Raw genomic sequence first — 27285 nt, 5'->3', positions numbered from 1 at the left:
CAGTTTTGCTTCTTCACTGTATTGATTTATCTGGACACTTTCTAGCAAATCATCCTGCCTTAATTACTTCTGAAGGATTGCATCAATTTTATCATACCATTTTAGTTCACTGACTGGATGAATGCAAAGTATTTTAGTCAGTCAATGTCAAGTTTAAAAAAAAAAAAGTTTAAAAAGTTAAAAAAAAAAGTAAACCTTTAACAATTGTGAAGCAGTATGAAGTATAATGGAAGAAGAAGAAATAACAGAAGAACCTAGGGTTTACTGACTGCGTATAATGTAGATTCTTCTTGAATATGCTCAACACAGCTGTATCTGTAAAGGGTGAGGCTCCATCCTTGGTTTATTTTAATTGTTTTTGTGCTTGAATTATGACTAAAGAAGTTTGGGGGAAACATGTTTCCCTCACAATGCAAGGCAATGCATTATCCAATAAAAAAAAGTTTCTAATGCTGTTTGAGCAGAGTTTAAAGTTGTAGTTCCATAAGCATATGAGAATAAATTACATTTACCTGAATATTCATGGGAAGAGAAGGAAAGAGGGGGTGAAAAGGAAAAAAAATAATACAAAGCTTTCCATTTTGTAATTGAACAGTGATAAATATCTAGGTCTCATATTAATATGTATATACATGGTCATTTATGTATCACCTGTAAGTAGGGTACCATTTGACCTATAATCAAAGCTAAGGAAACAACTTCTACAAATCCTTAAAGTTCTGAAAGTGCTTAAGTACTTTTCCCAAAACAGAGGGTTTTAAAAAATGAAGGCTTCGAGCAGGAAGCTATGTTCAGAGACAGTTAAGTGTTGCTTGTGCCTCCTCTTCTTTCTGCTGTCTCCTTCTACACATATTCTCCAATTTTATTTCCCTGTGTGATTACAAGCAAGATTTAGTTTCAACTAGAGATGTTGCTATTGGCCATAACCATTGCGTATGGCTAGATAATTTCCTGAGGCAGTGAATTCCACAGATTGGATTTAGCCTACAAAAAAATAGCATTTCTTCTCAAAATTTCCAAATTTACTGCCCTTTCATTTTATTGAATACTCTACTCTTCTTGATTAATGCCACTTTGTGAAAGGTTATACACTTCATTATATAATACTTGAAGCACTTGACTTATATATTAAAAAAAGGCTATCATAACATTCTATAGTCATTAAAAATCAATTAGCAATTTATTCAAGAAATAGAAGGCTAACCCTGGTGTCCCAGCTAACTTGCTAAGCCGTTGCTCTCCAGTATTGTGCACTGAACAAGACAGACTTCTGATTTTTTCTTCAACTGTCCATTTAGTATGAATGTCTTGCTGCTTTCCAGTGACAGCTGCCCTTCTATGATGGATTAAACTTCTGCTGTAACTTGAGCTTGTCAGTTGTTTATGAAAGACATTTGGCACAAAGAGTCAGGGTGTGGGTATGTGAATTACCAAGTCAGCAGAATTTAGTGAATTGTGCCTTCCCCTCCTATTATCTGGATGAAAGATGTCCACTGTGTGCTTGGTGATGTTGAACCATTATATTAATAGAAAATATGCCTCTCACATTATGTTTGAACTATGATGCTAGTGTAATGAATGAGAAACTTGAAAAATGTGCCAGGCTATTGTCCCTGAGGGGAAAAAAAAAAAAAAAAAAAATCTCTAAACAACCAGAGCATCCATGTCTCGTGTAGCTCCAATAATATGTCTTCACATAGTTCTGAAGAATCACAAGATATAGGCATAAAAATGTATTTATAAAGACAAATCAACTTTTAATTCCTTGGCCCGTACTGTAACTGCTGGTTGCAATTGTGATTAACAAACAACAGAATTAAAAATTCTGGTGCTATTGCTAGGTGATTATCTGTGTAATTGAGAAAAAAAGCCTTCAACTGAAGGTTGCAATGCTAAGGTCATAGCAATTAAGGATGCTTGGAAAAGAAGAGGTCTCCCACAATACACAATGCTCATCAGACTTCTTGAGATATGATGAAATGCCTTCTCTCCATCTTGATGTTGAGCAGTTTCTTTGACTTGCAAGAAAAATAAATAAATAAATAAAAGTATCAGGATCCAATTCCTTTGATTTGTGTGTAGTGAAGTTGTTTGTGTTTGGTGAAATTGTTTGTAGTGAAATTATTTGCTTTGTCCAGAGAGGAAAAATTGACTCCAAGCTTGTTTATAACAAAGGATATGTGTTGCAACCAATGAGATGGGAGACATGGGTTTTCCCAGAAAGATAGTTTAGCAAAACACACCAAAACAAAGACCACGTCATGTGGCAGTTAAGTGTGTAGTGGGTATCCGACATATGACAGGCTACTTCTCAAGCTCTGACAAAAGAATAGATTGTGTATGTCCATTACAACTTGGTTCACAGTACTTAAAGCTACTATAGTTCCTCCTACAGGAGCAATCATTGCTTCTTATGAGTATTTATTGACTGGCCTCAAGGCAAAAGAATGACACAGATCCAGAAACGCTTGAAGAGAATGCCAGGTGTGTTTCTTTAATCACAGTATTTCCAAGCATAACAAGCAGGACTCTAATTACATAGCCCTGCTCAAAATACAATGTTGTAAAGATCTCTTTAATTCTGATTATGTAACTTGTTCAGAAAACAGGACGCAGTCTTGTATGTCAGGGAATGCAAATCTCTGTCCTCTTATTGTAGGCTTTTAGGATGACCAGGCAGTAACTCCATTCATTAAGGGTGAGAAGTGGTGCAGAGTGTTACTGACTGTAATGGTCCCTTCTGTCACCACAAAACTGAGAAACTATCCAAAACAATGTTGATGTTTGAGAGGAAACTTAGAAACCCTTCAGAGAAAAATCCCATCCTGTTCCTTTCCGCCCAAGTGAATAGGTAAACTACAGTATAAACAGGCATTTACAAAGTGCAGTAATTTGGTCCTAGTCCCAATCCCATCCACATGAGCCCAGAGCATAGTTAGAGCGTTGCTATATGAGAGGCTAAGCTGGATTCTCCAGAGGCCATTTGGTCACTAAGGAATCTCTTGAGCAAACTTTTTCCTAGAGGGGACAGAGGTTCAGCCTAATTCAGCTTCAGTGATCTTGAATCTGTACCTGAATACTGAGACAAGATGGTGACATTTTGTTGTACAGTACCCAGTGAAGCAAGGCAGTATTTCACTTTGTAGATTGGAAGACTAAAGCATAGTGAGCCAAAATGATGTCCCACAGTGCTAGAGAAGGTATGTAGCTAATCAAGAGAAGGAATCTAAGACCCTAATCTCTGAGATGCCCCTAAGAGGTGACACATCAACAGCGTTCAGAATTGTACCAACTTTCTCACTGTTGACAGTAGTGAGATGTAAGCGTGGAGAAGCGAGCTATAAAAGGTCAGGCAGTTTGACTCAGAAAGCAGAATTATTTCTATAAATGACCATCTGTAGATCTATACCAATGCTATGCTTCCAGCTGACCTAGCCATCATCCCACACATACTTAAATTGACACCAAGTTGAATCACCTTGACTGCTGTAACTGGAATATTGTCATTCAAATCTACACTGGCTGATAGTCTTTGTTCAGATCTGTAAAGGATCTTCCTTTTCTGTTGAGATTCATATGGTTAATAATAAACACCCCAGGGAGAAATAAACAGAGAAAAAGTGCACTCAGCAACCAGGGAGCTAAACTGGCTATCGGCAGTTGTACTGTCTACCCTAGTGATGTAACTTATAAGAGATCCCATTTGTGTTCACTGTAGGCAACGCTATAAAAAATATTCTACAGACCTAATTTTCTACACTCAGTAATGTGTAAATGGTAAATCTCCTCCTGATTGTCATGACCCTGTGCAGCTTCTCTATTTCAGTAGCACAATTAGGAAAAATCATCTGTACCACCTAAGTTATGTCTGCAGTGAAAGCCTCCAGCTGCAGTCAACAGGACATGTGTATGCATGCACATGTGATTAATAGCTCCTTATTTGCAGAATAATGACGTTTCCAGGAAGCGTTTTCAATGAAAGACAGATGCAAGGTTTTTAATGATAACTGTATGGGAGCATTGTTCAGTTGTGGGTACTCTATCCTGGACTTCTAGGATACTTCCATTTTAGAGGAAGCGTTTCCAGATATTTGGAAGGATAAAATCTTAGCCAAGAATTTAACATTTCTTAAATGTTGATATGTTACTGTTACTGTTTTGAGTAAGTGTTACTTCTTTTTTCCCCAAACCTCTGCCAAGCAGCCTACATCTCTGCATTTCTCTTGAAAATATTTTTCAGGATCAAATAGTAAACTCACAGTGTGCTGTCTCCATACCAAAGTTTTTTGTTTGTGTTTTTACATAGTTTACCAAATACCTAATGTTATATCAACGTATAACATACATTCCTAGCACCTGTGGGTCAATTTCACAATATTTGGAATGATTTCACCTTCTGCTAAAGAAAACAAGATGTGACAGTATCCCACATATGGAGTCCAGCAAGAAAGAGAGAGAGTAAATACTCAGCTATCTGCCAAGTACTGATGGTTTCTCTGCTCTTGAGAAGATACCACAGTCTGCTTCTCAGCTTACCCATTACATATATGGCTGAGCAGTAAAAAGGAGGTGAAAAACGGACCTCACAAATGTTCAGTCTGAGAATTCCCAAATGCTCTGCTATACCAGGAAGCAGGTCTGTTTTTGAGGACCAAGTTGTGCTGATGCTAGCTGATATAATCATTATGCAATTGTGCAGGCACTGGGACTAGCCAGAGTACACTGTATTCTAGTTATATACCTTACCAGACCACAGAGGAAGCTTCTTGTCATCTGGAAATTTCTTCATGCCAGAGTAGTACGAAGTTTTCTACCAGAAATTTTGGCATTTGTTATTTAAGATTCACTCATACCACAACTTATAAAAGTTCTACTTTTCCAGCTGACTTTCCCAGATGAAGAAAAATACTGCCAATAGATAAGTGCCACATAGCTGAGACTTTTTTTATCACCATCCATCATAATTAAAAGGAAGTCAAGTTATCATTGTGCCTGCATAAATTCTTATGGCAGTTTCTCAGTCATTCTAAATCATTGTGTGGATTATTTTTTATAGATAGTTGCATTCTTTGTAGAACAGAGAGGATGTTAGGTCCAATTTCTTGACCTAATTCTGGCTTAGGTAGTTATGCTTTGCCTGCCTGATTTATCTGCTGTGATTGTGGGTGAATATTTGCTTCCATCTTGTATCATAGTGTTTTGTTTTATTTAATGCATTGCTGTGTTTCACAGCAGAGGTGTCTGTGGGATGGTCATGTCATGTGGGATGCAATGTGTCTTGAAAACATAAAGAATAATTAGTGATATTCCCATAATAACTGAGCAATTCTACAACAGTATTCAAAGGGAAACTGGGTAATATACTTAGGGAGTGTTAGAGAAACTCCTGGATTTCTGAAGAGAGGTGTTTCAGGTACTCTGCTCTGACTACAAAATCAATCAGTCCTGTGAGGAAGCAGCTGATGAACTGTTTTCACAGAGTTAGATTTTGAACTTCCTTTTTAATGAGTCCCTTTCAGTTAAGTTGCAGCCGAAAGAGCCCAGAGATAGAATTCGGTATTGGCCCATTGACTGTGGACTGTTGCCAGACACAGACCTTAGTGACTGTACTTTCAAAGTAAAATGGATGATGTACTCCCATCCACAAAGAACTGATTATATTAGTGTTACTCTCCTGCCTTGTCTTGCTGAAGGTCTGAAATTCCTTTCCTGAGTTGTTATGAATCTTGAGTCAGATCGCCTCCCCTAAAGTGTGTCTCAGTGCCCATGTATGGAAGAATATTTCTTCTGTGATCACAACAAATGCTTAGGTTGCAAAGGAGAGAGCATTTTCCTAGAAGGAGAGAACAACATATGATAAAATTTTACAAGTGTGGAAAACAAAGGAACCTAAGTTGCTTTATGCGTTTTAGGTACTTTCAAGTCTGCAATTTAAGTCCATAAATCATTTTAGTGCTCCTGAATATGTTAACCACCATCTGTTTCTTTAATGATGCTGTGTCTGGCTCAGGAGATAAGTGTTTATGAAAAGTAATGAAGAAGGGGTTTTGGTATTTTGATACCATCATGAAAATGAGATATTGAGGTATCCAGCAACTTTCCAAAATTTTGAACTTCAGAGGACACTTCAAGATAAAATGGTGTTTATATGCTACGTGCTTTTAGAATATGTAAAATATGTGCTAGTGTTGCTGAACACATAATACAGGTTCTGGTGCTAAAATAATAGTCTGCCGGCTTCATTTGCAGATGTTTGTAGTAGTGTTAAGGACAGTTCTATGTTCATGCCATTCAGTTTATAGTCTCAAATTCTTTGAGTATTCACTTGTGTAGGAGTCACATTTTGAAAGAGAGATTCATCCTTCAAGGAGAGAAAGGAAGTTTTTGATAAAGCTTTAGAAAAAACTTGACCAGATCAGGACATGGTCACACAATCATTCAGATTGGAAAAGGCCTCTAAGATCATCTAGTCCAACCTATAGATTGTCTAGTCCAAACTTTAATTCCTGAAAGGACTTTTCTCAAAAGCATACAGGTACTGCCCTGACTCTGGAAAACTAAAGATTACCAGAGCATTACCAGGGAAAGATATATCCCCAGTTACCACACACTTTTCTCTGAAGTGTGTGTACCTGTGCTGCAAATGGGAAATAAATATAATCTGACAACACACTGAGGCAATGCTTAGCAAAAAGTTGCTTAGCAAAAGTTGCTTAGCAAAACCTAGCAACTTTTTCACAAGCAGAAAGCGTATGCACAGAGATTAGGACAGAACTTTAGAAGTCAGTGGATGGACCCTTGTGGTGCTGTGGGTAAACTCCAGGAAGTGATAGTCTGCAACTTTGAGCATTCAAAGAAGTGCCAGTACAGCACATAGTTGTATTCTCAGTCTGTATTAATCACTGTTTGTAAAGAAACAGCTAGAGGAAAAAAAGCAATCAAAGCAGAGGTCACACCAGAAAGAACATACAGAAACACTTGCTATGATTATGTGTAAACCAACCACAGGCTCTGTTTACAAACCTTTCCATCTGTTCCTTTGCCTAATCATTTCTGCTTTCCCTCTCTGTCTTCTAACTTTCCTTCGTCTTTCCAGATGCAGGACGCTATGGGCTATGAGTTACCATGGGTGTATTTTGTCAGTCTGGTCATCTTTGGATCCTTTTTCGTTCTAAATCTGGTTCTTGGTGTGTTGAGCGGGTAAGCTGACAGTTTTGGTGTCCTTTTTCCAATGCTACAGGGCAAGACTCCATAATAAGGGTTCTTCCCTGTCACCAGGATTCTTTTGGAGGAATTAAAAACCCGAATCAAGGAAGCTTTCACAAAATCTTGACAAATATTCAAACTTGGCAAATAACAATGCAGGTAACAGAAGAGGTGTGCTGACAAAGAAATTTAATGTCTGTGCATCCAAAATTGCTAATGTCAACCTTCCATAAACTTCCAGAAAAATGATTATTGAAAATTTTATTGCTGGTGACTTGGGATCTCTTTGGCTGGAGCCTTGCAATGCTCAGAAACTGAGCTTGTCTCACTAATTATCATTCCACTCTTCCAGGTCAATGATGCCATAGGAAGGGACTGGCCCTGGATCTATTTTGTTACACTAATCATCATAGGGTCATTTTTTGTACTTAACTTGGTTCTCGGTGTACTTAGCGGGTAAGCAGTACCAGGAAAATGTTTTATTATTGTTTATTTTTTAAAATTTGTATTTCTATTCCTACTCTGTTGTTACCAAAACAACGGGCAATGGTGGGTTGATCTCAGGAATCTTTATAGAAGACCTGAGCTATTGCTGTGCAAATAGCAAAACATGGCATTCCTAATGGCATTGAAAGATTCTTTTGATTAAATCAAGGGGAAAAAAATAAAATAAATAAATAAATAAATAAGACAACTATGCCCGTAGCTTTCCTCTACCTAAAACCTCTACCTATTCTCCGTGGGAGGAGGACAATAATGTGTTCCACTGTTTAACTGCCTGTGGGTGAAGTATACCATTCACCACAGAAGGGGATTACAGTAAAATCTCTAGAAGAGTCATTGGGACTGAAGGAGGAATGAGAGCACGAGACAAATCCTTTCACAGTTGTGGGATGAGATTCCTGCCAAATTATGTCTTCTCACATGAGAAATTTTCACATTGCTTAATATCTCTAAAGCACAGCCTAATGGGAGACTGTTTTCCCTGGAGAGTGTCTTGGACATGTGTCTTCTTCAATAAGCACATCTTCTCTGTTGTGCGGATTACAAGCCTAAAATTATGCAGGGAGGAAAGATCATTTCTCTCTGACCTTTCCTAAGGATGAACAGAGAAGCAGGATAATTTCTTCTAGTGTTTAAGCATCCCTAAGTCATCTAGACATCTAGCTGTATTTCAGTTCTGCTGTATAACCCTCACTGTGAAGCATTATTTTGGTGGATTTGATTAAAAACAATTGATATTGTCCCCTGTAGTTAAAAACTTACTGCCCCTAGGGAGCCAGATAATTAGAGGAATAAAGCCAGCCAACATTCCTCACACAATTATTTTTTTTACAGATCTCCTAGAATTAGGCTTCTAATTCCGTATTTGGGCATGACTGCGTTCCTATAGCCATTCCATGTAGATGGATAAATATGGTGTGAGGGCTTTTATGCATCCTCTTTTTCTTTGTTTCCAACATTGTGCCTCTCTCAATGAGCTCTAAATGAATTTGTTCAGAGTCTGTACTTGTTGCCTGAGTGGGCAACTCTTAAATCTACTGTCTTTTGATCATAAGAGGAGGAATATCATCTCTGAGCAGGAGGGAAGCCTTGATGCTTCACAAAAGTTGTGTCCTCAGTGTTTGTGCCAACAACATAGGAAAGGCAGTAGTAGGACTAGAGAAGAAAATCCTCCATTGATCATCCTGTGAAGAGAAAGATAATAGCAGATCTACAGAAGGTGTTGCTATTGTCTTCGTTACTTGATTGAAGGAGACATGCAGCTAAGAAAGCTGCTGCAAAGAGAGGAGTTTCCAAGCAGTAAATGGAGAAGGAGAAAATCCCCAGAAATGAAGTGTCAGGCAATAGTCTGTGTTTGGCTTTCTGGAGAGTGATACTCTGGGTACAATTTTAAAATGTAAGCTCCTCATTTCTCCATGCGGATGCTCAGATCAGCAGGTAAGGATGTCAGCAGTAGAGGAGGAGGATGACCAGCTCACAGCGGGTAAGCAGTCTGTTGTATCAGAAATGCAGTCAAGGAGCATGTAAGACGGTGGTTGAAGATTCTTTAATATCTGATTTGATAAAACAGTGCCTGTGAGCCCAGCCTTGAGGAGTGCATATTGTTGAAGCATTGCTGATTCAATTTACCGACACTTGGATTTGTGTCTGTACATAGTGGAAATATGCATTTCCTCTCTCTTTTGTTTTTTAACCTAAGAAAGTGTTTTGGGGCCTAGATACTCCATCTCCTGAGATACTGCAGCCAGAGCACCACAGCTAGTGGTGAGAGACGGAAACTGTAGGGTGAACTGAAATCAAAGATGAAGTTCACCTTGCTTAATCTGTGAGTCACTATTTCTGGCTGTGTTCACACTATTATGACAGCTGCACGGTTTCTGCAGTTTTTCTCCCAACTGGAGAAAAGTAAAAAGAAACTTAAGAATTTGCATCCATGAAAAAAAAAAATAGAAATGATGGCAGAAATGTTCTAAATTTTCTTTGGGCTAAATAAGCAGTTCTTAAACAATTAACTTTCTAAAGCAATTCTAAATTCTGCTGAGTTGCAAAGCGTCTTCACTTTGCAGATTCAGCTTTTTTTTTTTTTAATAAACTTGCTATTAGTCTGTTTTGTGTAGATGATCCACCTGTCTGTTCTATGTAGTACACAAAGCAATATTCCTGGGCATCTTTGTAGATCCATTCTGGGCATCTCTGATTTCTCCCCATTTATTTCAGGAACGTCAACAAGCATGTTGTGTAGGTAGACTTCGTCAATGACAGATTAGCTTAGGTTTTTTAATCACTTCTGAATACGTAAGTGTAATTAATTGTACTCACAAAGACACTTTGATTGCACCTGCAAAATCAAATGCCGAGTTCTGCTTTGCCTGAAGATCTCATCTGTAATTTGTCTTTCCTCAGGTATTTCACCCATTCATGGTTCTTCTGGTGAATTTTCTAGTCACGTGCTAAGCTAAATAGTATGACAGAGCGTTAGTGTGTAGAGCTATAATCCTTTTCCTATTTTGACTAAGCACACTATAAAATCAATGTATTCCAAAGGAAAAACCTAGTCAGCAGACCACACAGTGGACCTTCTCAAGTCTAGGTAAAAGGAGTCCACGTCACTGCTGTTAAGTAGTGAAGCCACCGTTAGAGGTCTTCTGAGACCAGTAATGTTCACATCTGCTACCTGTTTCAGTTAATTAGTGAGGGGGAAAAATGGCAATGTGTGTTTAACTTTCAGACCTGTATGATGAAGCATATAGATTCAGATTTATTTTACATTTTGCCAATCAGTGATCCAAATTCCAGGATATAGGCCAAACAAGCAATTTCATAGGGCAAATGGAGGGCCAGAGAACAGCCATTTCTTCTTATATGAGACGATCCTGGAAACCCAGTTGGCTGCTTCTGATACTGTTACTGCCAAGGAAGAGATCAGAGTGAATAGGAGGCTGTCTGTGGTTGTAGCTCCTCCTGAGGACAGCTGAAGTAGTTTTCCTGATATTTCAGGACTTTTCTGTCCCCTCTTCCAACCCTTTGCATTCTTTGCTGTACCTGTCAGGGTGGATGAGGTTTGAAGCCTCGTGCTGCACTAAACAAGAGCTTTGAACTGCTGGAATTCTGCCATTTTCCTCACTTTCCAACACTCCTCTGAATGTGAGAATTCATACTGAGATCAGATATAGACATGAATTATCTATATTTCACCACCAGGATTGGTATTTCCTTTGGCAAATGTCTTACAGTTTCCTGGGAAAGTGAAGGAAAGTGAAGCAAACTGAGTTAGGGGAAAAACAATGAGATTCGCCAACTCATGAACAGATGTTATCTTGTTCACTGAAAAGAGACAGATTGCTTGGTAGTTCTGCAAGCCTCTGTTGACCTTATCCTCACATGATATTGCAATTTTTTATTTATTTATTTATTTATTTTGAGAAGGCCACCTCCAGACACAAGATGGCACTTCTATCAGAAAACTTATTTGGTCCTTGGCCTCCCTGCTGAAACTGCAAACAATGAACATTTACTTTCAACTGTGATGGTGGCAGAGGTAATGTGCACACCTGCCTGCAGTAGGAACTGGACCGAGGTCACCAACTCATTTCACATGGGACAGTAAATGACATGGATAGTAATTCTTGACTGTGAACTACATTTGCCTGCATACAGGCTAGTATTCCACATGGGAAGTGGTTGGAATTGTATTAGCAATTTCCTGAGCCACCTGTTCTCAATAGTTGAATGCTCATAGAGCATAGAAATTATGATAATTTAAATAAGTTGTTTTCTTTGGAGAGTCATCCAAGATTTGGAAACCCATACATTGTACAAAGGAAAGAGACAGGCGAATGCATATCATTTAGACTGGGGGATCACAATATTTTCAGCTGTGCCATGAAAAAGCCAGGTAACAAGTTAACTTCCATGCAGACAGCAGAATGATATGCTGCTAAAAGCTCATTTCAGTTTAGTCAGCTCTTCATCCAGCCTGAGTCACATTTGAGAGGGACAGTACATCGGGCTGACAAGACCCAAGCAGGCATTCAGCTTAGATAGACCTAATATAAATGATCCAGTTCAGTACACAGTAGCAATTCTACTTTCTGTAAGCTGGATCATTTCGTTTTCCACACTTTGGTTTCTAAAACTGCCCCTTGCAAGTTATAGCGATGCAAATATCTAGTTCTCACTTGAAGTTGAGATCCTTTTCCCTTTTAAAAATGGACCTATTTGTTGAAGATTCTAAAACACCAATTTACAAGCCAACTATTGAAATATTAGGATTTGATTTTTCAAACAGCCTTAATAGTGCATAGCTTCATTTGGTGATTTTCCTGGAGTTCATTCATTAGTTTGGATAAGGTGCTATGTAAGACCCAGAGGAAAGATGTTATTGAAGCTATAAACAAAAACAATTGGAATTGATTGGATTTTCTTAAAAATCTTTTGTGCAGTCGTTGTTGTCGTTAGGGTCATTCTTGCCATCCTTGCAGTAGCTCTTTCTCTGCCTTGTGGCTGTTTGGTCCCAGGGTTGACTGTGATCTAACTCCAGGCCTGAAAACCAGTGATTCTCTTCATCATTTGCACCTTCATTATCACTGTCCCATAGGACAGCCTGAAACCTCAGGAATGTGACGGGGTGAGGATCGCACACACATCCTTTGTCACACAGTTTGGCTTGAAATGAAGTTATCTTCCTACTTTCATTCTGCTGCTGTGCTGGTGTCATGCACAGTTCATAACATAAAAAGCCTGATCAAAAGACTGAAGTCAATGGATATCTTTCAGAAGGTTTTGACCAGACAGAAGTACTTCACTATTGGAAACTCATCTCTGTCTCAGTTGCTTGAGAGCACTTCATGTGGCACTCATTGATATTTTGATTAGGATTTTCATACTCCTGATATTATCCCACCAAAGTTAGTGGAAGGCTTCCCATTTGTTTTTGGAGGAGCAAAACAAAGACTAATATTAAGCTTCTCGTTTGTTTGTTTTTAATTTCACTCATTGCTGACAATCATCAGTGAGTCTAATGGATGTTGTATTTGAGAGAATGACTTTTCCTCTCATATCTAGACATAGTGGGTCGTGTTATCTGCTGTGTGCACCTTGTGTAGTGATCTGCTTCAACAGATATAAGGCTTAAGTACTCTTAGTCCAGTGTTTTTCACAATCATTAAACTTACTTTTAAAAATACAAGCATTAAAACCTGATTTAGAACCTCAGGAGAGTCGCTAAATGGAGGTAGATTGGCATTTCTAGAAAAAAAATAGTGCAGGATAGATGTCTGACAGATAGGAAGAAATGGAATCACAGTCAAAAAGAAGGCAAAGCAGACACCCTGGATCAGAACTAAGCAACATTAAATTCTTGTTCCTATGCCCTCTCTTTTAAGCCCATATTCCCAATAGCGGTTTTTCATCACACAATCAAACACCTACCCTGTTTCACTTTCTGGCAGAATCTATTATTGCTCATGTTTGTCTGCCCAACTGGAGACTAGAAAAAAAATAAGTTTTGTGTCAGATAACAGGCCTGAATACTGAAAGCCTGCAATAAAACGTTGAGGTCTACATTTTCAAGTAGTATGAAGTTCAAGTTCAGTACTGTGGGTGAAATTGCCCGTAATTATCTGTGTACAGAATTGTGAGTATCATTACTTACACTTACAATTAGTACAACTTAGTTGTGATTATACCTATAATCTTAAAGACAGATTGAGACCTGACTAAAAATTAGAGCCACCATCTCACTCTCCAGATGTCAGATTATTGTCAAACAGTTCATCATTGTCTCGAATTAACCACTATCCATATAGGTATTTATGGATAGCTTTTGGAGAATATCAAGTGGTAAAGAACGTTAGAAAGTGCGTGGTATTGTACATAAACATATAAGAGTTTTATTTTAATTATTAATCAAATGTTGAGAATGAAAGGATGAAAAAGGTAATTATGTTCTCCTAAGCACTGGTAAAAATGTGGACACTCCAGCTGTTTTACAAGTGCAAGGATACTCCTTTCACGTGTCTGCCCTGACAGAACAGAGAAAGCTGGGTGTGCTACAGAGGATATGGAGACTTTCTAGTGGAAATCAATCTAACCCATTGTTTTTCAATCTCTTCCTCTCCCTCCACCCACGTCCCGTTCCTCCCTCCCTCTTGCTAGGGAGTTTTCCAAAGAAAGAGAGAAGGCTAAAGCTCGTGGTGATTTCCAGAAGTTACGGGAAAAGCAACAGCTGGAAGAGGATTTGAAGGGATATTTAGACTGGATAACTCAAGCTGAAGACATTGACCCAGAAAATGAAGATGAAGGCATGGATGAGGAGAAGCCTCGAAACAGTAAGCAATTTTCTTCTGTCTGTCTGTCTTTCTCTTCTTGTACTAAGGGAGCCCGTGCCCACCTGCTCTAATGCTGAGATTGCCTATAAGGCAGAACAGGTTCTTTCTGAGACTCTCACTCTGCTTATACGTGATCCAAGTTTAATGCTTTTTTGGAGCTGTGGGAGGGAGAAATATGTGTAAAATAATGGATATTGTTTTACAGATCCTTAGTTTCTTGTCTATAATACTGACATTAGAACCTGATATTAAACAGGAAAAAAAGATCAATACTTGCCGTTAGAAGATCGCTACTGAGATAAGTTTTAAAATATACATCTGTCTCCTATTCATTTATTTAATTGTAGTTCAGTGTTACAGGCTATTGACACATGGTTAATTACTTTGAAAGCAAAGGTTTCTAGGCAAAGCAATGCTACAGTATGGGAGAAGGGCCAAATCAACCCTGTTGTACATTAAGTGTGCCATCTGTAACTCCATTGAAATCAACGGAATTGCATTTGCTTTTGCCAGGCTGAAATTAAGCTTTCAGGCGTTTCTTGTAAGAGAAGTACCTCTTTTTCTTCTGTTCTGGAGTTGAGAAGATGTTTATGCAAAGTGAGAATTCACTTTCTCTTCTGATTACAAATCCTGAAGAATGTCAGGTTTGAAGAAAGCAGAGATTCCTTGCATATCATTATTTTCATTGAATCTTCTCACTCCACCTCATCTTTTCCCAGTATAGGCTCTGTATCACTTCAGAAACACCTAGTAGGTATCATTACAGGTCATGTATTTGGGAAATGTCAGAGCTGGAGGCTTTAGACAGCTATGTAGTTAATGGACACCTATACTACTCAGCTTTCATTGCTAAAATGTGCATTATCCCAGTTTGATTTTGGAAGAGAAGACATGAAGCATTTCCCTAGAGATCACCCTTCCTACCAAATAAGCAAAATCTATGGGGTGATCTGATCAGAACCATATATTCTAGCAACAGGAAGACCAGACACTGAAAAATTATTCCTGCAGAAAAAAAGCAAGATTTCCATCAGATGCTTATGATATTTTGGAGAAGTAAGCACTACTCTCTGCAGCTGCCAGAACACTTAAGTTCTTTCAGAAAAAAAAATAATAAAATAAATAAATAAATAAATAAATAAATAGAACAACCACTTGTGGGGTCATGACTATCAAGTCATAACCCTGATAACTACATACTTGGATTTGAAGGAGTCATTGGGGGGACTTGCTCAGACCTCCCCAGATCAGGTTACTTTTCTTTTTATGTTGGTGCCTTCAAGTGCTTATAGCTGACTTTCATAATTTAACCTCAGTAATCGCTCAGTAATAAATTTATTCATAGACAAAATTTGCTGCTGTGTGGCGTACAATAAATGGATGATCGTGTCTGGTGATCCCATTTCCTTTCTTTATAGGCAGAATTTCCTATTATGGAAAAAAAAAGAAAAAAAAAAACTGTAATGGGCTCCGGTATCCTTATATGACATCTAAGTGGGGAGGCCAGTTGTCACACCACTCTGCTGAAGTCACCAGGAGGCTTTCCCTTGACTTCGTCGGGAAGTTCCTCCTAGAGACATGCCTGTTAACGAAAAGTGTAGCCACATTGCTGAGATAGTATGAAGAGAACCTACCAAAGCTACTCGCTAATTTGAACGTTTTCCTTTTTAATTAACATGAAAATAATTCTGCTTTGGTAAAAGTGTTTTGAAATAGGTCAGATGTAGTTTCATTGTATTCATTGCAACAGGATGGGATCAGTCCAAATTTGAGCTAACAAGCTCCTTTTCTGACTGGTGATACTAAGAACTGAAAGATAACATATCTTCAGCTTACAGTGCTTCTTCAAATTAATAAAGTGAGTTTGGTAAGACAGGGTTTATAAAATCCATAATATTGCATCTGACAAGTTCTCAAGAGTTTCTCCCAGTCGGCTATTAATGGCAAACTAACTTTTTACCCATTTCTCCTCCAAACTGTTTATGAATGCAGTGTCTTCAGTGCTGTTGGTTCCAAGAGACAGGTCTAAGGACAGTGGTTGTTAACCAGTCCCAAACACACAGCATCTGTGGTGGTGTTGTGGGACACTTAATCAGTTCCTGTTACATGACAGACCAGGCTTGGGAACAGACGTCTGCAGTGCCTAGTGGTATACAGCAGAATCACACCTTTGTTGAGAGGAATGGCTCAGCATGTGAAGAAAGGCTGTGGACTGATGTTGACCACGTACAAGGGACGAAAGTCATGCTAACAAAAGTCTCTGAACAAGAGAATAGCAGAGACCAAGCAAACAGGTCACTCTATGAAGTGAAGCCTATTCCTCTAAAAGTTTTTTTGTTTGGTTGGTTTGGTTGTGTTTGTTTTTTGTTTGTTTGTTTGTTCATTCGTTGTTTTTGTTTGTTTGTTTGTTTTCCATTTAGAACAGGCTGTTGATAGCAATAATCTTGTCTGCAGCTTCGGGCTCTACAATATAAAAAGGATGTTAAAGTTCTTGAAATGGTCCAGATGAGGGCACCGAAGCAGGTGAAAGGGCTGGAAGGCATGTCCTGTGAGGACACTGGGCTGTCCCATGCTCCCTGAGGAGGGGAGGCGCAGAGGGAGGCTCCAGTCTCTGCTCCCTGGGACCGAGCATAGGGCGCACAGGAATGGCACAGAGCTGCCAGGGGACCGTCAGACAGGGCATTAGGAGAAATGTCTTTACCTTGAGGGTGGTCAGACACTGAGAGAGGCTTCCTGCAGGGGTGGTTGATGCCCCAAGCCCCTCAGCGTTCAAGAGGCAATTGGGCAGTGTCCTCAATAATTTGCTTTAACTTTCGGTCAGCCCTGAGGTGGTCAGGCAGGTGGACTTGAGAAACTTTGTAGGTCCCTTCCAACTATTCTATAGTGTTCCACACTCTCCAGTGCTGTACCTTGACCTCCTTCTTGCCAAATGCTTTTTTCAGCTATGGAAGTAATGGGTCTTTGTGCTTCCTTCCTCTGTTGGGGAAGCAAATAGCCTCAAGACACGGATGGTAAAGAGCAACACACCCTTTCCCACCCCAGGTCCAGCCCCCCAGCCAACAAAAATACCTGGATCCATGCCCCCACCCAGTTGAGGAGTTTGCATTCTGGCCTTTTGTATTTTATAAACCACATTAATTTTTCTTTCCTAGTAGGCTGTTGTATTTACTTTTGCCAAATTATGGGTACCATATTGTTTAAGCTCTGTTGTATTTCTCAACAAAGCAAAATAGTTTACAGACATCCTCTCCGAAGATGTCATGTTCACTTCATTTGTTGACATGCTTATCTCACATGTATACCACACAGGAAGAAACTCACGGTATATTTACCGTAACTACCTATGTGGTTACACGTCTTATATGTCCTATTGCATACAAACATACCTAATGCAGAACCATCTCAACCCACTCCGATGCTGGAGACCAATATCTGCCTGGGATACACTGGTGGAGAGCAGCACTGAAAAAGCCTATCTGCCCTCCTGAAGCTTAATTGCATTCAAGCTGTGCTACTTTTGGGGGTTGATGGATCTGCTAGCAAATAAGGTGAAGGAGCACTGTGTAACAAATCAAATAGAAACAGAGGTCTTTTCCTTAATGGCTTCCATTTAAGATAATGCCATAGAAAAAGTACCATAAGTGATAAGGTATTGTTTTTATTTGTGTGTGTGTGTTTTCTACTGTGTTGAATGTTTTGGCATTCATGCCAGCCGTCAGTCAGGGGTTATACTGCAGGATTGGTATTAATTCTCTTCCAACCACCATCTACAGAACATGCTCCAACTATAAAGGACAGATGGCACAGCATTTCAGACATGGTTGTAAATGCACTCAGGAATCTATCTAGCTTGATTGCCCTCAGCCCATCTGAATCACACCTACTAAACATGCTAAGCTTCTTGGTTTTGCATTGCTGAGGCTCCAATATCTTCCTTGTCTTCTTGTGTTTAGCTCTTGCTGAAGGAGCTCAGATGCCTCCCATACAGCTTCAGTGTGGTTCTCTCTTGAGTTTTCTTCAAAACTCACTGTTTTCTCTTTCTGGTACAATGTCCTGAGGTCTACAGCAGAGTGCTTCTGCCCCTTTCCAACACACTTTGTTCAGTGATGAATTAATTAACAGTGTTGACTTTTAAGGTATCAGCCCTGAACATTTCAAATAACATTTCACTGAAGTACATAGGGCAGTTTGGTACTCCTAAAGCGGTTTATTTTAACATACTTGAAAGGTTTGCTTCAGTTATATCACACTGATGCTCAGCAGATCTGGGTTCCAGCCAGTGAATTACACCATTACTTTAAAGAAGTCATGTTAATTTTCACTTCCTCGATTTCCCCTCGGAAGCTGTATGCAGGTTTTGGTTGTTGTTTTTTCATAAATAATATTGTAAGAGTTCAGCATTTTAATATATACTTATTAAACTAGAGTCTCAGCTAATGTAAATCTGCAACTCTGAGACTCAGCAGTTTACACCATCTGGGCTCTGGCCCAGGTAGGCTACCTAAACTGAATCATCCCAGACACAGAGAACATATGTTTCCAGTCTCTTCTCTGCCCTTGGCTGCAGAGGCAGATTTCACTGTCTTCTTTCTCTGTAAAGAAGACTGACTGACTGCCTGTCAGCATAGCAACTGCCTCCAGTAAGACAGAGAACATGAGGCAGAAGGGAAGAGAATTGTACTTGCATTCCCTTTGGTTTGACTGCCTGTGTCAGTCTTTTGGGCATCATCAGTTGTATATTGTATATTCCACTGCTTTCCTAAAGTGGTCAAACCTTACCCCAAGTCTCATTGAGTGTTCAAAGCCCTTAATGAAATGGTCAACAAGCCCAAGTACTACAGCAGCAAGAGCCCTGGTGGAAGAAAGGATGAGAAAGGAAGATAAATGTAGCCAGAGCTGGACAACCTGTGCAGCCTTTAGCTGATGTTCTCCATAGCAGCTGTATTAGCATTCTTCTGAGGCATTCGTTGAGAAGCATTCACAGTTCAGTCTGAATTCATCCTCTGTGTTTTGGGAAGCACATGTTTATGGCAGTTTTTTCTTGTTGTTTGAAAACATGATTTTTCCATTTTGGAAGATATGAGGTGGGAAATGTCAAAAGGCATCTAGGGGTTGTTTGTGTTGATGGTTTTCTTCTATGCTCTTTCCCTGATGGGCCTTCTGTAAGGGAAGAAAACATTAATTTGATGGAGGAGAGAAACACATGTCATGGCACAAAGCAGATCCTGAATTTCAAAATTACATGATAGTGAAGAGAATCACCCCTTCTGTTGTCACAGTAACTGGGAATTTGCCCTTTTTTATTCTTCCTAAGAGTGGTCTGGAATGCATCTGTGTTGTTGTGGGCAGAAACAGGAAACCTCAATCCAACCCAGATTTTCCTCCTATTGAAGTTAATTGGCAAAATTCCCATTGACTGCGTCAGGGTCAGTAAAAAGCTGTGAATGGGCAGGGAGAAGTAATTTGATGTTTCTGACTGCTCAGATTTTGCACTCCCTTTGTTTTCCTGTGCTTCAGTCCTATTTGGTGCTGCTGCCTGCAATGTGAGCGTGTCCATATTAACATCAAGAGAGTCTGTAGTAGTAACAGAGCTCACTGCCCGGCCTTGGGTCTGATAACAAAGCCATTCTGTGACTCAAGACAACTCATTCTTCTAGTTAAATCATATCCAAGGTAGTACTGCAAATTTAAGGGCTGATTTGCAAGTAGCTTACCCTACAACAATTCAAAGTCTAATCATACTCTAGGGCTCTATTTCAATGGGACTGATGGCTGTAGATAATCAGGTTTTCATGTAACACAGCAGTAAAAACAGTGCAAGGCGGTATGTTGCCTATCAAAACATATAGCAATACTTGATATAGTACATTAAATAATGAAAGGTATAGGGGAGGGAGGCTTGACTGCACATTCAGATTTATGCCTCAGCTAAAGTGGAAATAGAAAATATACAATGGAAGGGGAAAAAAAAAAAGTACAGAAATACAGACAGGTTTTAAAATATGTAAAAAGTAGTCTGTTAAAAAAGAAATAATATCAGTTTTCACTTTCAGAGCAGTTATTGCAACGTCTTGGTGACCTTTGGAAATATTTGTTAACATCTGAGTTCACTGCCTCTAAGGAATCATCTGCAGCCTAATTTTTAGGTGAACCATAGATTTTGTCTTACGCCTGCAATCACTGTTTCTTGTGAACAGCATTATGTTGTCATGAATAGGCAGAATTTAATCTCAAACTTGTAAAAGTCTTCCCTACGTGAAAGTGATTTTGAAACAGGGACAAAGTTTTCAGCTGCAAAGGAAAATATTTTGGAAAAAAAAAAAAAATGGGAGCTTATGGACCATTAGAACTTTTGGAAAATCTGTGTGTTTCACGGAAAGACTTTGTGCTTCTGAACTTTGGGCCAGAAATACAGAGAACAGGAGAGCTGGAGGTTCAAACAGAAAAAAAAAAAAAAAAAAAAAAAAAAAAAAAAAAAAAAAAGAACAATTTAAGAACTCTAGAAATAGCAGCCTCAATAATTTCAGTGCAAACAAGGTCTTATTCCCAAGAGCTCCAATAGTAGTTTGACTCTATTGCATAACAGGGATAAAAGTATGAACACCTTTCTCTAAAAGTTCAGGCTGTTTAGGATTTATCTCTCCCATTCCTGTTGACTTGACTTCCTTTTACAAAGTCAACTTTTAATCTATAAGGGAACTCTACTGATTTCAGTGAGGCTATGTACTAAATAAGTCCCATTGAGTTCAGTGAAAGTTCTCACTAAATCCTATACAACCCTTTGGAAAATATTGTGGCTTGAAGCTGTTGGCTAGGGAGAGTTTTGTCTACAGATCTGATCAGGATACCAAGATAAAAGAACACCAAGTTGTTCAAATTTCACATTTAGTAATTTCATATGTCAGCTTGCTCTGTGGGTTTTGAATCTTGTGCTTAGTGTACTGACAAGGAAGTGGCTTATTACTTTCAGCCTGAAAAATAGCATGGTACTGTGGGATAGTGTCTGAGGCAGAAAGCACATAACAGGATTTTCAGAGACCTGGTTACAGGGTAAAATTTCAGGGTGGCCTAAAAAATTCTTAGTCTGTTTTCTATGGTGAAATTTAATGGGGAATTGCACAGTTAGGGAATTAACATGGGAGATTCAGAGTGGAAAATGAAGGAGTATATTTACAAGATATTTATTTTAAATTCAGTCTTGATCATTGTTGCCCTTTAGACTCATGTCTTCTTACTCTACAAGCAAAAAGGTGGTGTGCTGAGTTAATTTTTATGTCTTGTTTAACTAGTATACACTTGAAACACTTGAAGTTGTCTGTTAACAGTCATTCAGCTCACCCTAATTTATTCTAGTTTCACCTACAGAATTTGTCCCAGTGTATCTCACATACACATGGAAGGACATGGGCAACCACACCTTAACAGGCATGTACAGCTTGATATTTGAGAGTATTTTTTGCCTGTTGTCAACAAGTAGTTAAAAAAAAAAAAAAAAAAAACACAGGGCGCTCACTTGGGATTTAAGATTACCTAAGCAAAAGCTGTAAGAGGCACAGGTAAAAGTGAAACCTTTATCAGTTTTGTTCCTCCTAAACCAGTCGGTGATTTGAGCTGTGTCATACAACCTGGTTGCATTTTGCTTTCCATGCATAAATGCAAGGAAATAAAAGTCAATGTTGTAAAATGATTTATTATCTGTCAAAACCTCATCTAAAGAGGCAGAAAGCACAGTGTCATCTTTTTTTTATCATTGTCCACTCATGTGGAAAATAATCATCTGGTAACTAGGAAAAGATTAGCTAAAGTGCCAGCAATTGTGGGTTTTTCACAAGGGCACCTGATAAATGTTTCACAAGGAGTTTAGCATCTGTGATAGATTTATTCTTTTTCACCTAGAGACAGGGGGACAAAAGAAGTGTTTTCTGGTGTTTGCACATACTTGATTCTCCTAGGGGGAAAGAAAAAAAAAAAAAAAGAAAAAAAAAAAAAGCCCCATGTACTCAGCTGCAGAGGTCCTCCAAAATTATGATTTGCTTGGGTACAAGTGACAGCAGCTCCCAGCTGTGTGTTGTGCTCTGTAGAAAACAGTCCAAGTGGTATTTTTGTACCTCGCCATCTTTTAGAGTAGCTCAAACATTGCTCTTAATGCAAATACTACTACAGCTTGCACACACTTGCTAAAAGGCCTTGGTAAATGATGTCGGCTTTGTATTTGTTGTGTGGAAAGTGAAGCTCAGGTTGCAAAATGATGCATGGGTTTGTGCTTCAGATGTCAAGCTGTAGTCTATAATTAGCATGCTGCCTAGAAAAAGTTTCTGGGACATTAGTTCTCACACGAGGCTGAATCACTCCTGTGGTCCTTAGGCAAAAATCCTACTGGAGTTCCTAGGGATTTTGCCTGGGTAAGGCAAAAAGGACTTGGGTCCTAACCTGTTTTATCTGAGGTCAGTAACAAAACAGGAAAGTGTCAACATTAGAGAATGTTGCCTAATATCAGGTCTTGATGTACCAGAGGCTTGTTTGTGCTCACACATCTTTACTATTTCTTAACTGTCATCCACTGAAGGGAGAGCATGAGATTCTTCAAATCTGAAATCACTTAGAAGACTTGATAGTCCAGATAGTACTGTTTGCCCAGTGCACGATTCCACTGGCTAAAACTCCTTTGTATCTGTCATGAATTTGACGCACTGTCATTACTAGTATTTTGATTCCATAGCTGTGAATATGGAAATATGGAATCGCACCCAGTTACCCACTTTTATATCCTGAAATGGAGAAATGACAGATATCACAAAAGAATGAGAAGATATTGTGAGACTCCATAGTGACTCTCCAGGAATTGTGGTAGCTACCTATTCAGCCCTTTAAATGACAGAAAGTAATGTTGCCATTTAAAAGTGATATATACATGTATATATATGTATATATAATTTAGGGTGACTTAACTTTCACTTTTGCCCCATATTCCATCAGTGTCACCAAAACTAAGATGTCAATATTTGACTTATTCCCCATTGGGAAAAATAATAATAATAATAATAATGAAAAAAAAAAAAAAAAAAAAAGATGTCTGGGAGTAGATTTCCCTACTGACTGTCTTCACGTGTTGCTTGCTCTTTCCTTTCCTTTCCTTTCCTTTCCTTTCCTTTCCTTTCCTTTCCTTTCCTTTCCTTTCCTTTCCTTTCCTTTCCTTTCCTTTCCTTTCCTTTCCTTTCCTTTCCTTTCCTTTCCTTTCCTTTCCTTTCCTTTCCTTTCCGTTTCTTTTCTTTCCAGTGACAAGGCAAGGAAGCTGTTGGGCCTTTATCCTTAATTGTTTTGTCTTCCTCACCATTTCCAAAAGGAGAAAGGAGAAACTTAAAAAGAACAAGATTCATTTGCTGAACAAAGTGAAATTAAAACTTTGCTTTTAAGCTCTGTCTAGAAATGTTTCATCTAGTAGATTGATTCTTTAAAATATGCGTGCAGGTTTGGAGAGAAGAAAAACGTTCTGGCCTGCTTCATCTTGTTAAGAGAAAAGGCACAGAAAGGCTAAATGATGTTCTGAAGGTCAGCCACCCTCTCAGTGCCAGTATCAGTCTCTCATAGCACTTCTCAGCCCTTTATACCAGAATTTTGACCTTGTATCATATCATATAAGGCATTTACAGATTTGTTCAGGGTGGTTTTGAACTATTTCCCTTCTTTGGGAAATCACTGTAATCATATTAATCACTTTAGTAGACACAATTTTATTGTTTCTCTGAAAGTATGGATTGTTCACTCTGTGAATAAGTTAATCAACAGGTTTGTTTTTAATTAGTAGTACAATTTAACAACCCAGCTTTTATCAAAAAGCAACATTTAGGTTCATAGTTCTGTAGATTTTGCAACTTCCCAGTTTCTCTTTCTCCTTTTCTGGCTGAAAGAAAGCTTTGATCATAAAACAAAAAGCAAGCAACTGTTTGAAATTCTTCTTCCCCTTCCTTCTCTGCTGATAGTTACTGCTGAGGGTAGGTAAATCCCATCTAACCAAATGCAATGTAGAAGCAGTTTAGCTCAAGCCTGCATTTTATGTCAAAGCACAGTATGGAGAAGACAAATTGTTGCCTTTGAATGGAGAGCAAAAGAAGAAAGAGCCGCTGGTATTTAGGAAGCCTCAGGAGAAAGCTATGGCCAGCATTACTGTCTATAATTCAGAAGTAATTTGTTCCAACATAATATCAGAAGGCCTGGTATTGTTTGGCAAAGCAGGAAAAGCGTTTCCAGAAAGTAGAGTGGAGTAACTCTTCAGTGTGGGAGAGCTGGGGCAAATTCAGGTACACAGCTGACCCCAGCAGCCAGCTCCTTGAGTGAAATCTAACCCAAGGAGCAGCCAACAAATCTGTGTTGCTGCTGCCACTGTTATGTGGAATAAGGAAGGGCAATGTGGAGAGCAATGTCCAAAACTGTGCAAATTCCTGCCTGTAAGCTCAATTTTTCTTATTATTCCCTTACAGTATCTAAAGTTACATAAACTAGATAAGCTGCCAGGCTGCTGTAGTTCATGCCTGGGATAAAGCTCTTCCTGTTAGATCCTCCGTGACTGAAAAAGTTTTGTGGTGATATCCATGTGCTCTGCTGTCCTGCAACTGAAGATCTGGCTAATGTTGTTCAACTTCAGTTTATCTAGCTTCTCCCTTCCCTGATTCTTGTAACCTGGAGCACAAACAATGTTACGCTGAGTATTGCTAGAGCAGTGATGTGTGACCAGCTACAGCATATAGAGGCAGGCATTAATGTTGATAGAGCATTAAGTTTATCTACTATAAAAGCTATTTCCCTAGCAAAGACTGTCTGGTGAGATAACACCTCTGTTTTGCCTGCTGGAAGAAAGAGTTACGTTGATGTAGGAATCCTCTTTAGTACTAATGTGTTACAGAGAAATATCTCTTTAAAGGTATGGGTTTAGAGGGAATCCATTTTTTATATAGCCGGGAAAGACACCTTTGTGCAAATAAATTAATCTCCATCTGCCCTGTTAGGAAGCATTTCTGGAAGCTGTCAAGATTCATCCACTGACACTGGGATTCCAGTTCTCATGAAGGGACATTAGAGGAAACAGTCTATGAGAAAACTGCCATCACCACCTTGTGACAGATTGTATGTGCTTTATATCCCATGGTTAGAGAGAGGTAGAAGGCATTCAGTGCCAGGATCTCTACAGAAAATTTTAAGAAGAACTATCACAACCCCCCCAAACTGCACATATGTAGAGCAAGGCCAATTTTTTTAAGTAGAGGCCTAAAACTTGCTCTTAAATTTTTATAAGGACACTTAAAGAATGGTTTTCCAAACTGTGGAGTATTCAGCATTTCCTGCTGAAGACAGTGAGAAAGACCAGTGATGAACATTTGAAAAAAATGTTATCATCACAGATGTAGCCTTCTTCACTGAGAAGAAAGCATTAGTGAGCAGGACTGATAGCAGCTGAAACCCCAAGGACTCTAATGTGATATAACAAACTGTCAGGAGAGAGGCTGTGGCATTTAGTAATGATGGCTGAGGGACAGGAAGCATGTGTTTGGAGTTAGGAACAACTGTCGGGGATGAGAATTAGTTGTCATCAGTGCCAGATGACATCAGAGCTACAGTGCACCTGACACCTTATATACACAAATAAAACTTAGGTGTATGTACACAAATCAAAGACAGCTTTGTCTCCAAGTGCTTACAGTCTGAACAGGCAAAAGGTGGTATTATAATTCATATATATATATATATATATATATATTTTAAACAGGAAAGCAAAGCTAGTACAGAAGGGAATGCCACTTTAGGCACTTCATGGTACCCAAGCCTTTCACAGTAGAACAGCAGATAAAATATGGAATATATGAGGTGGGACATAAAAAACACCATCCAGTGCCTGACAAGCACCTAGTGTGGTTTGTCCAATGATATATGTGAACAAACTTAGTACCGTTAGAAACTTCAGCTTCTTGTAAGCTCAATATCTTAAAAGTGTTTTTGGTAGAGAGAAGAATGTGGTAGGACCAACTGTAGCAGAAGCTGTTCTGCTGTGAGCTTTTTTCCTCAGGGTCAAAGTTTATATTCATTGGAACCTATCTACCTGTCTTTTTCTTTCCTTTTGAGTTTTGTATTATAGGTTGAAGATTTATGTACAGGAAGATAATTACTGAGGTCCAGACCTTGTGTTCCTTGGCCCAGACCAAGAGCTGTGTGGGGTGGAACTGGGAAACCTCTGAGATGCCAGGACAGGTGGAGAGAGGCAGGAGGGGCGTTGTTAGAAGAGCTCTCACGGGGAAACTGTTGTATCCTCCACCTTCCCTGCCCTGACTGCAAGATAGCTTGAGCAGTCCATTGCTTCCTTAAGTGGACCCACAAAAATGGCAAAATTAGTATTATTTGGCTTTAAATGTGAGTAGGGTTTGAAAGCTGACCCTGCTGTTGTGATGGCAGAGCAGCGGAGCAGCACGATGAGCTGCTGCTGACAGGCAGTCTGTGGTGCTGTGATCCTCCTGCAGCAGAGCAGGGAGACAAGGAGCCCGGGTGACATTACACAGCTGAGCTAGCATGTACGTTGCCCAGCTGATAGCCAGTGCTGGCACAGCTGAGGATTGACAGCTGTGAGTGGCACCTAGCACTTCTCAGTGCTTTGGTGGCAGGCCTGGAAAGCTTGCAGCAGGACCCCGGCACAGGCACAGCTCTGACAGAGGAGCAGTCACACTCTGTGTGACCGCTCACTCCTACTTATTGGGTGAGAAACTTCCCATCCGCTCCAGTACAGTCTGCTAATAGGGTAAAAATCACCGGCTGTACTTGCTCCTGGGAAGAAAAGCTGGTCTCTCCATTCCAGTTATCTCATAAACAACATCAAGCCTGGAGAGGTGGCGGGGGAAGGAAAACGTTTCCAACTGGGGAACTGAACTGAAAATAGCTGTGGCACTGAGTCTGCCTGCTGATTACAGCAGCTCTTCAGTTAGCAGGATTGTGGAGATAAGTCAACAGATCAGACAACTGGCCTTTCAAATCTTGAGGCCTACATTCAAATTCAGCTTCAGGGCCCATGGGTGTTTGTAGTGCTGCTCACATCCTTGTTTCCATTCACACAGTTCACAAGCCACAGCATGATGCATGCTCCTCCTCGTCTGCTTGAGGAAGGGCTGCAGTAAGACATGTCCCTCTAAGTGCAAACTATGGGGGTCTGCAGGGGGCCCAAGGCTAGGTATACATATACAGGGGTCACCAGAGATCAGAAGGGTGA

General features: G+C 39.4%; 1 protein-coding gene across 49 annotated transcripts in view; it reads left to right on the top strand.

Moving 5' to 3' along the window:
• CACNA1C (calcium voltage-gated channel subunit alpha1 C) overlaps positions 1–27285 on the top strand; it is a 475965-nt gene that overhangs the window by 318903 nt on the left and 129777 nt on the right. For 27 of the 49 annotated variants that reach the window (XM_068660875.1, XM_068660749.1, XM_068660980.1 and 24 more), the window contains exons 8-9: positions 7097–7200; positions 13867–14039. In XM_068660875.1, the coding sequence (XP_068516976.1) occupies positions 7097–7200; positions 13867–14039 (277 nt within the window). Of the gene's footprint in view, positions 1–7096; positions 7201–7558; positions 7663–13866; positions 14040–27285 lie in introns of all 49 variants that reach the window. The other 22 variants (XM_068660882.1, XM_068660757.1, XM_068660872.1 and 19 more) reach the window with 3 other exon arrangements.

This window comes from Anas acuta, chromosome 1, assembly GCF_963932015.1.
Source record: "Anas acuta chromosome 1, bAnaAcu1.1, whole genome shotgun sequence".
NCBI lineage: Eukaryota > Metazoa > Chordata > Aves > Anseriformes > Anatidae > Anas > Anas acuta.
The sequence above is the reverse complement of the archived record's forward strand: the minus strand, read 5'-3'. Positions and strand labels throughout refer to the sequence as shown.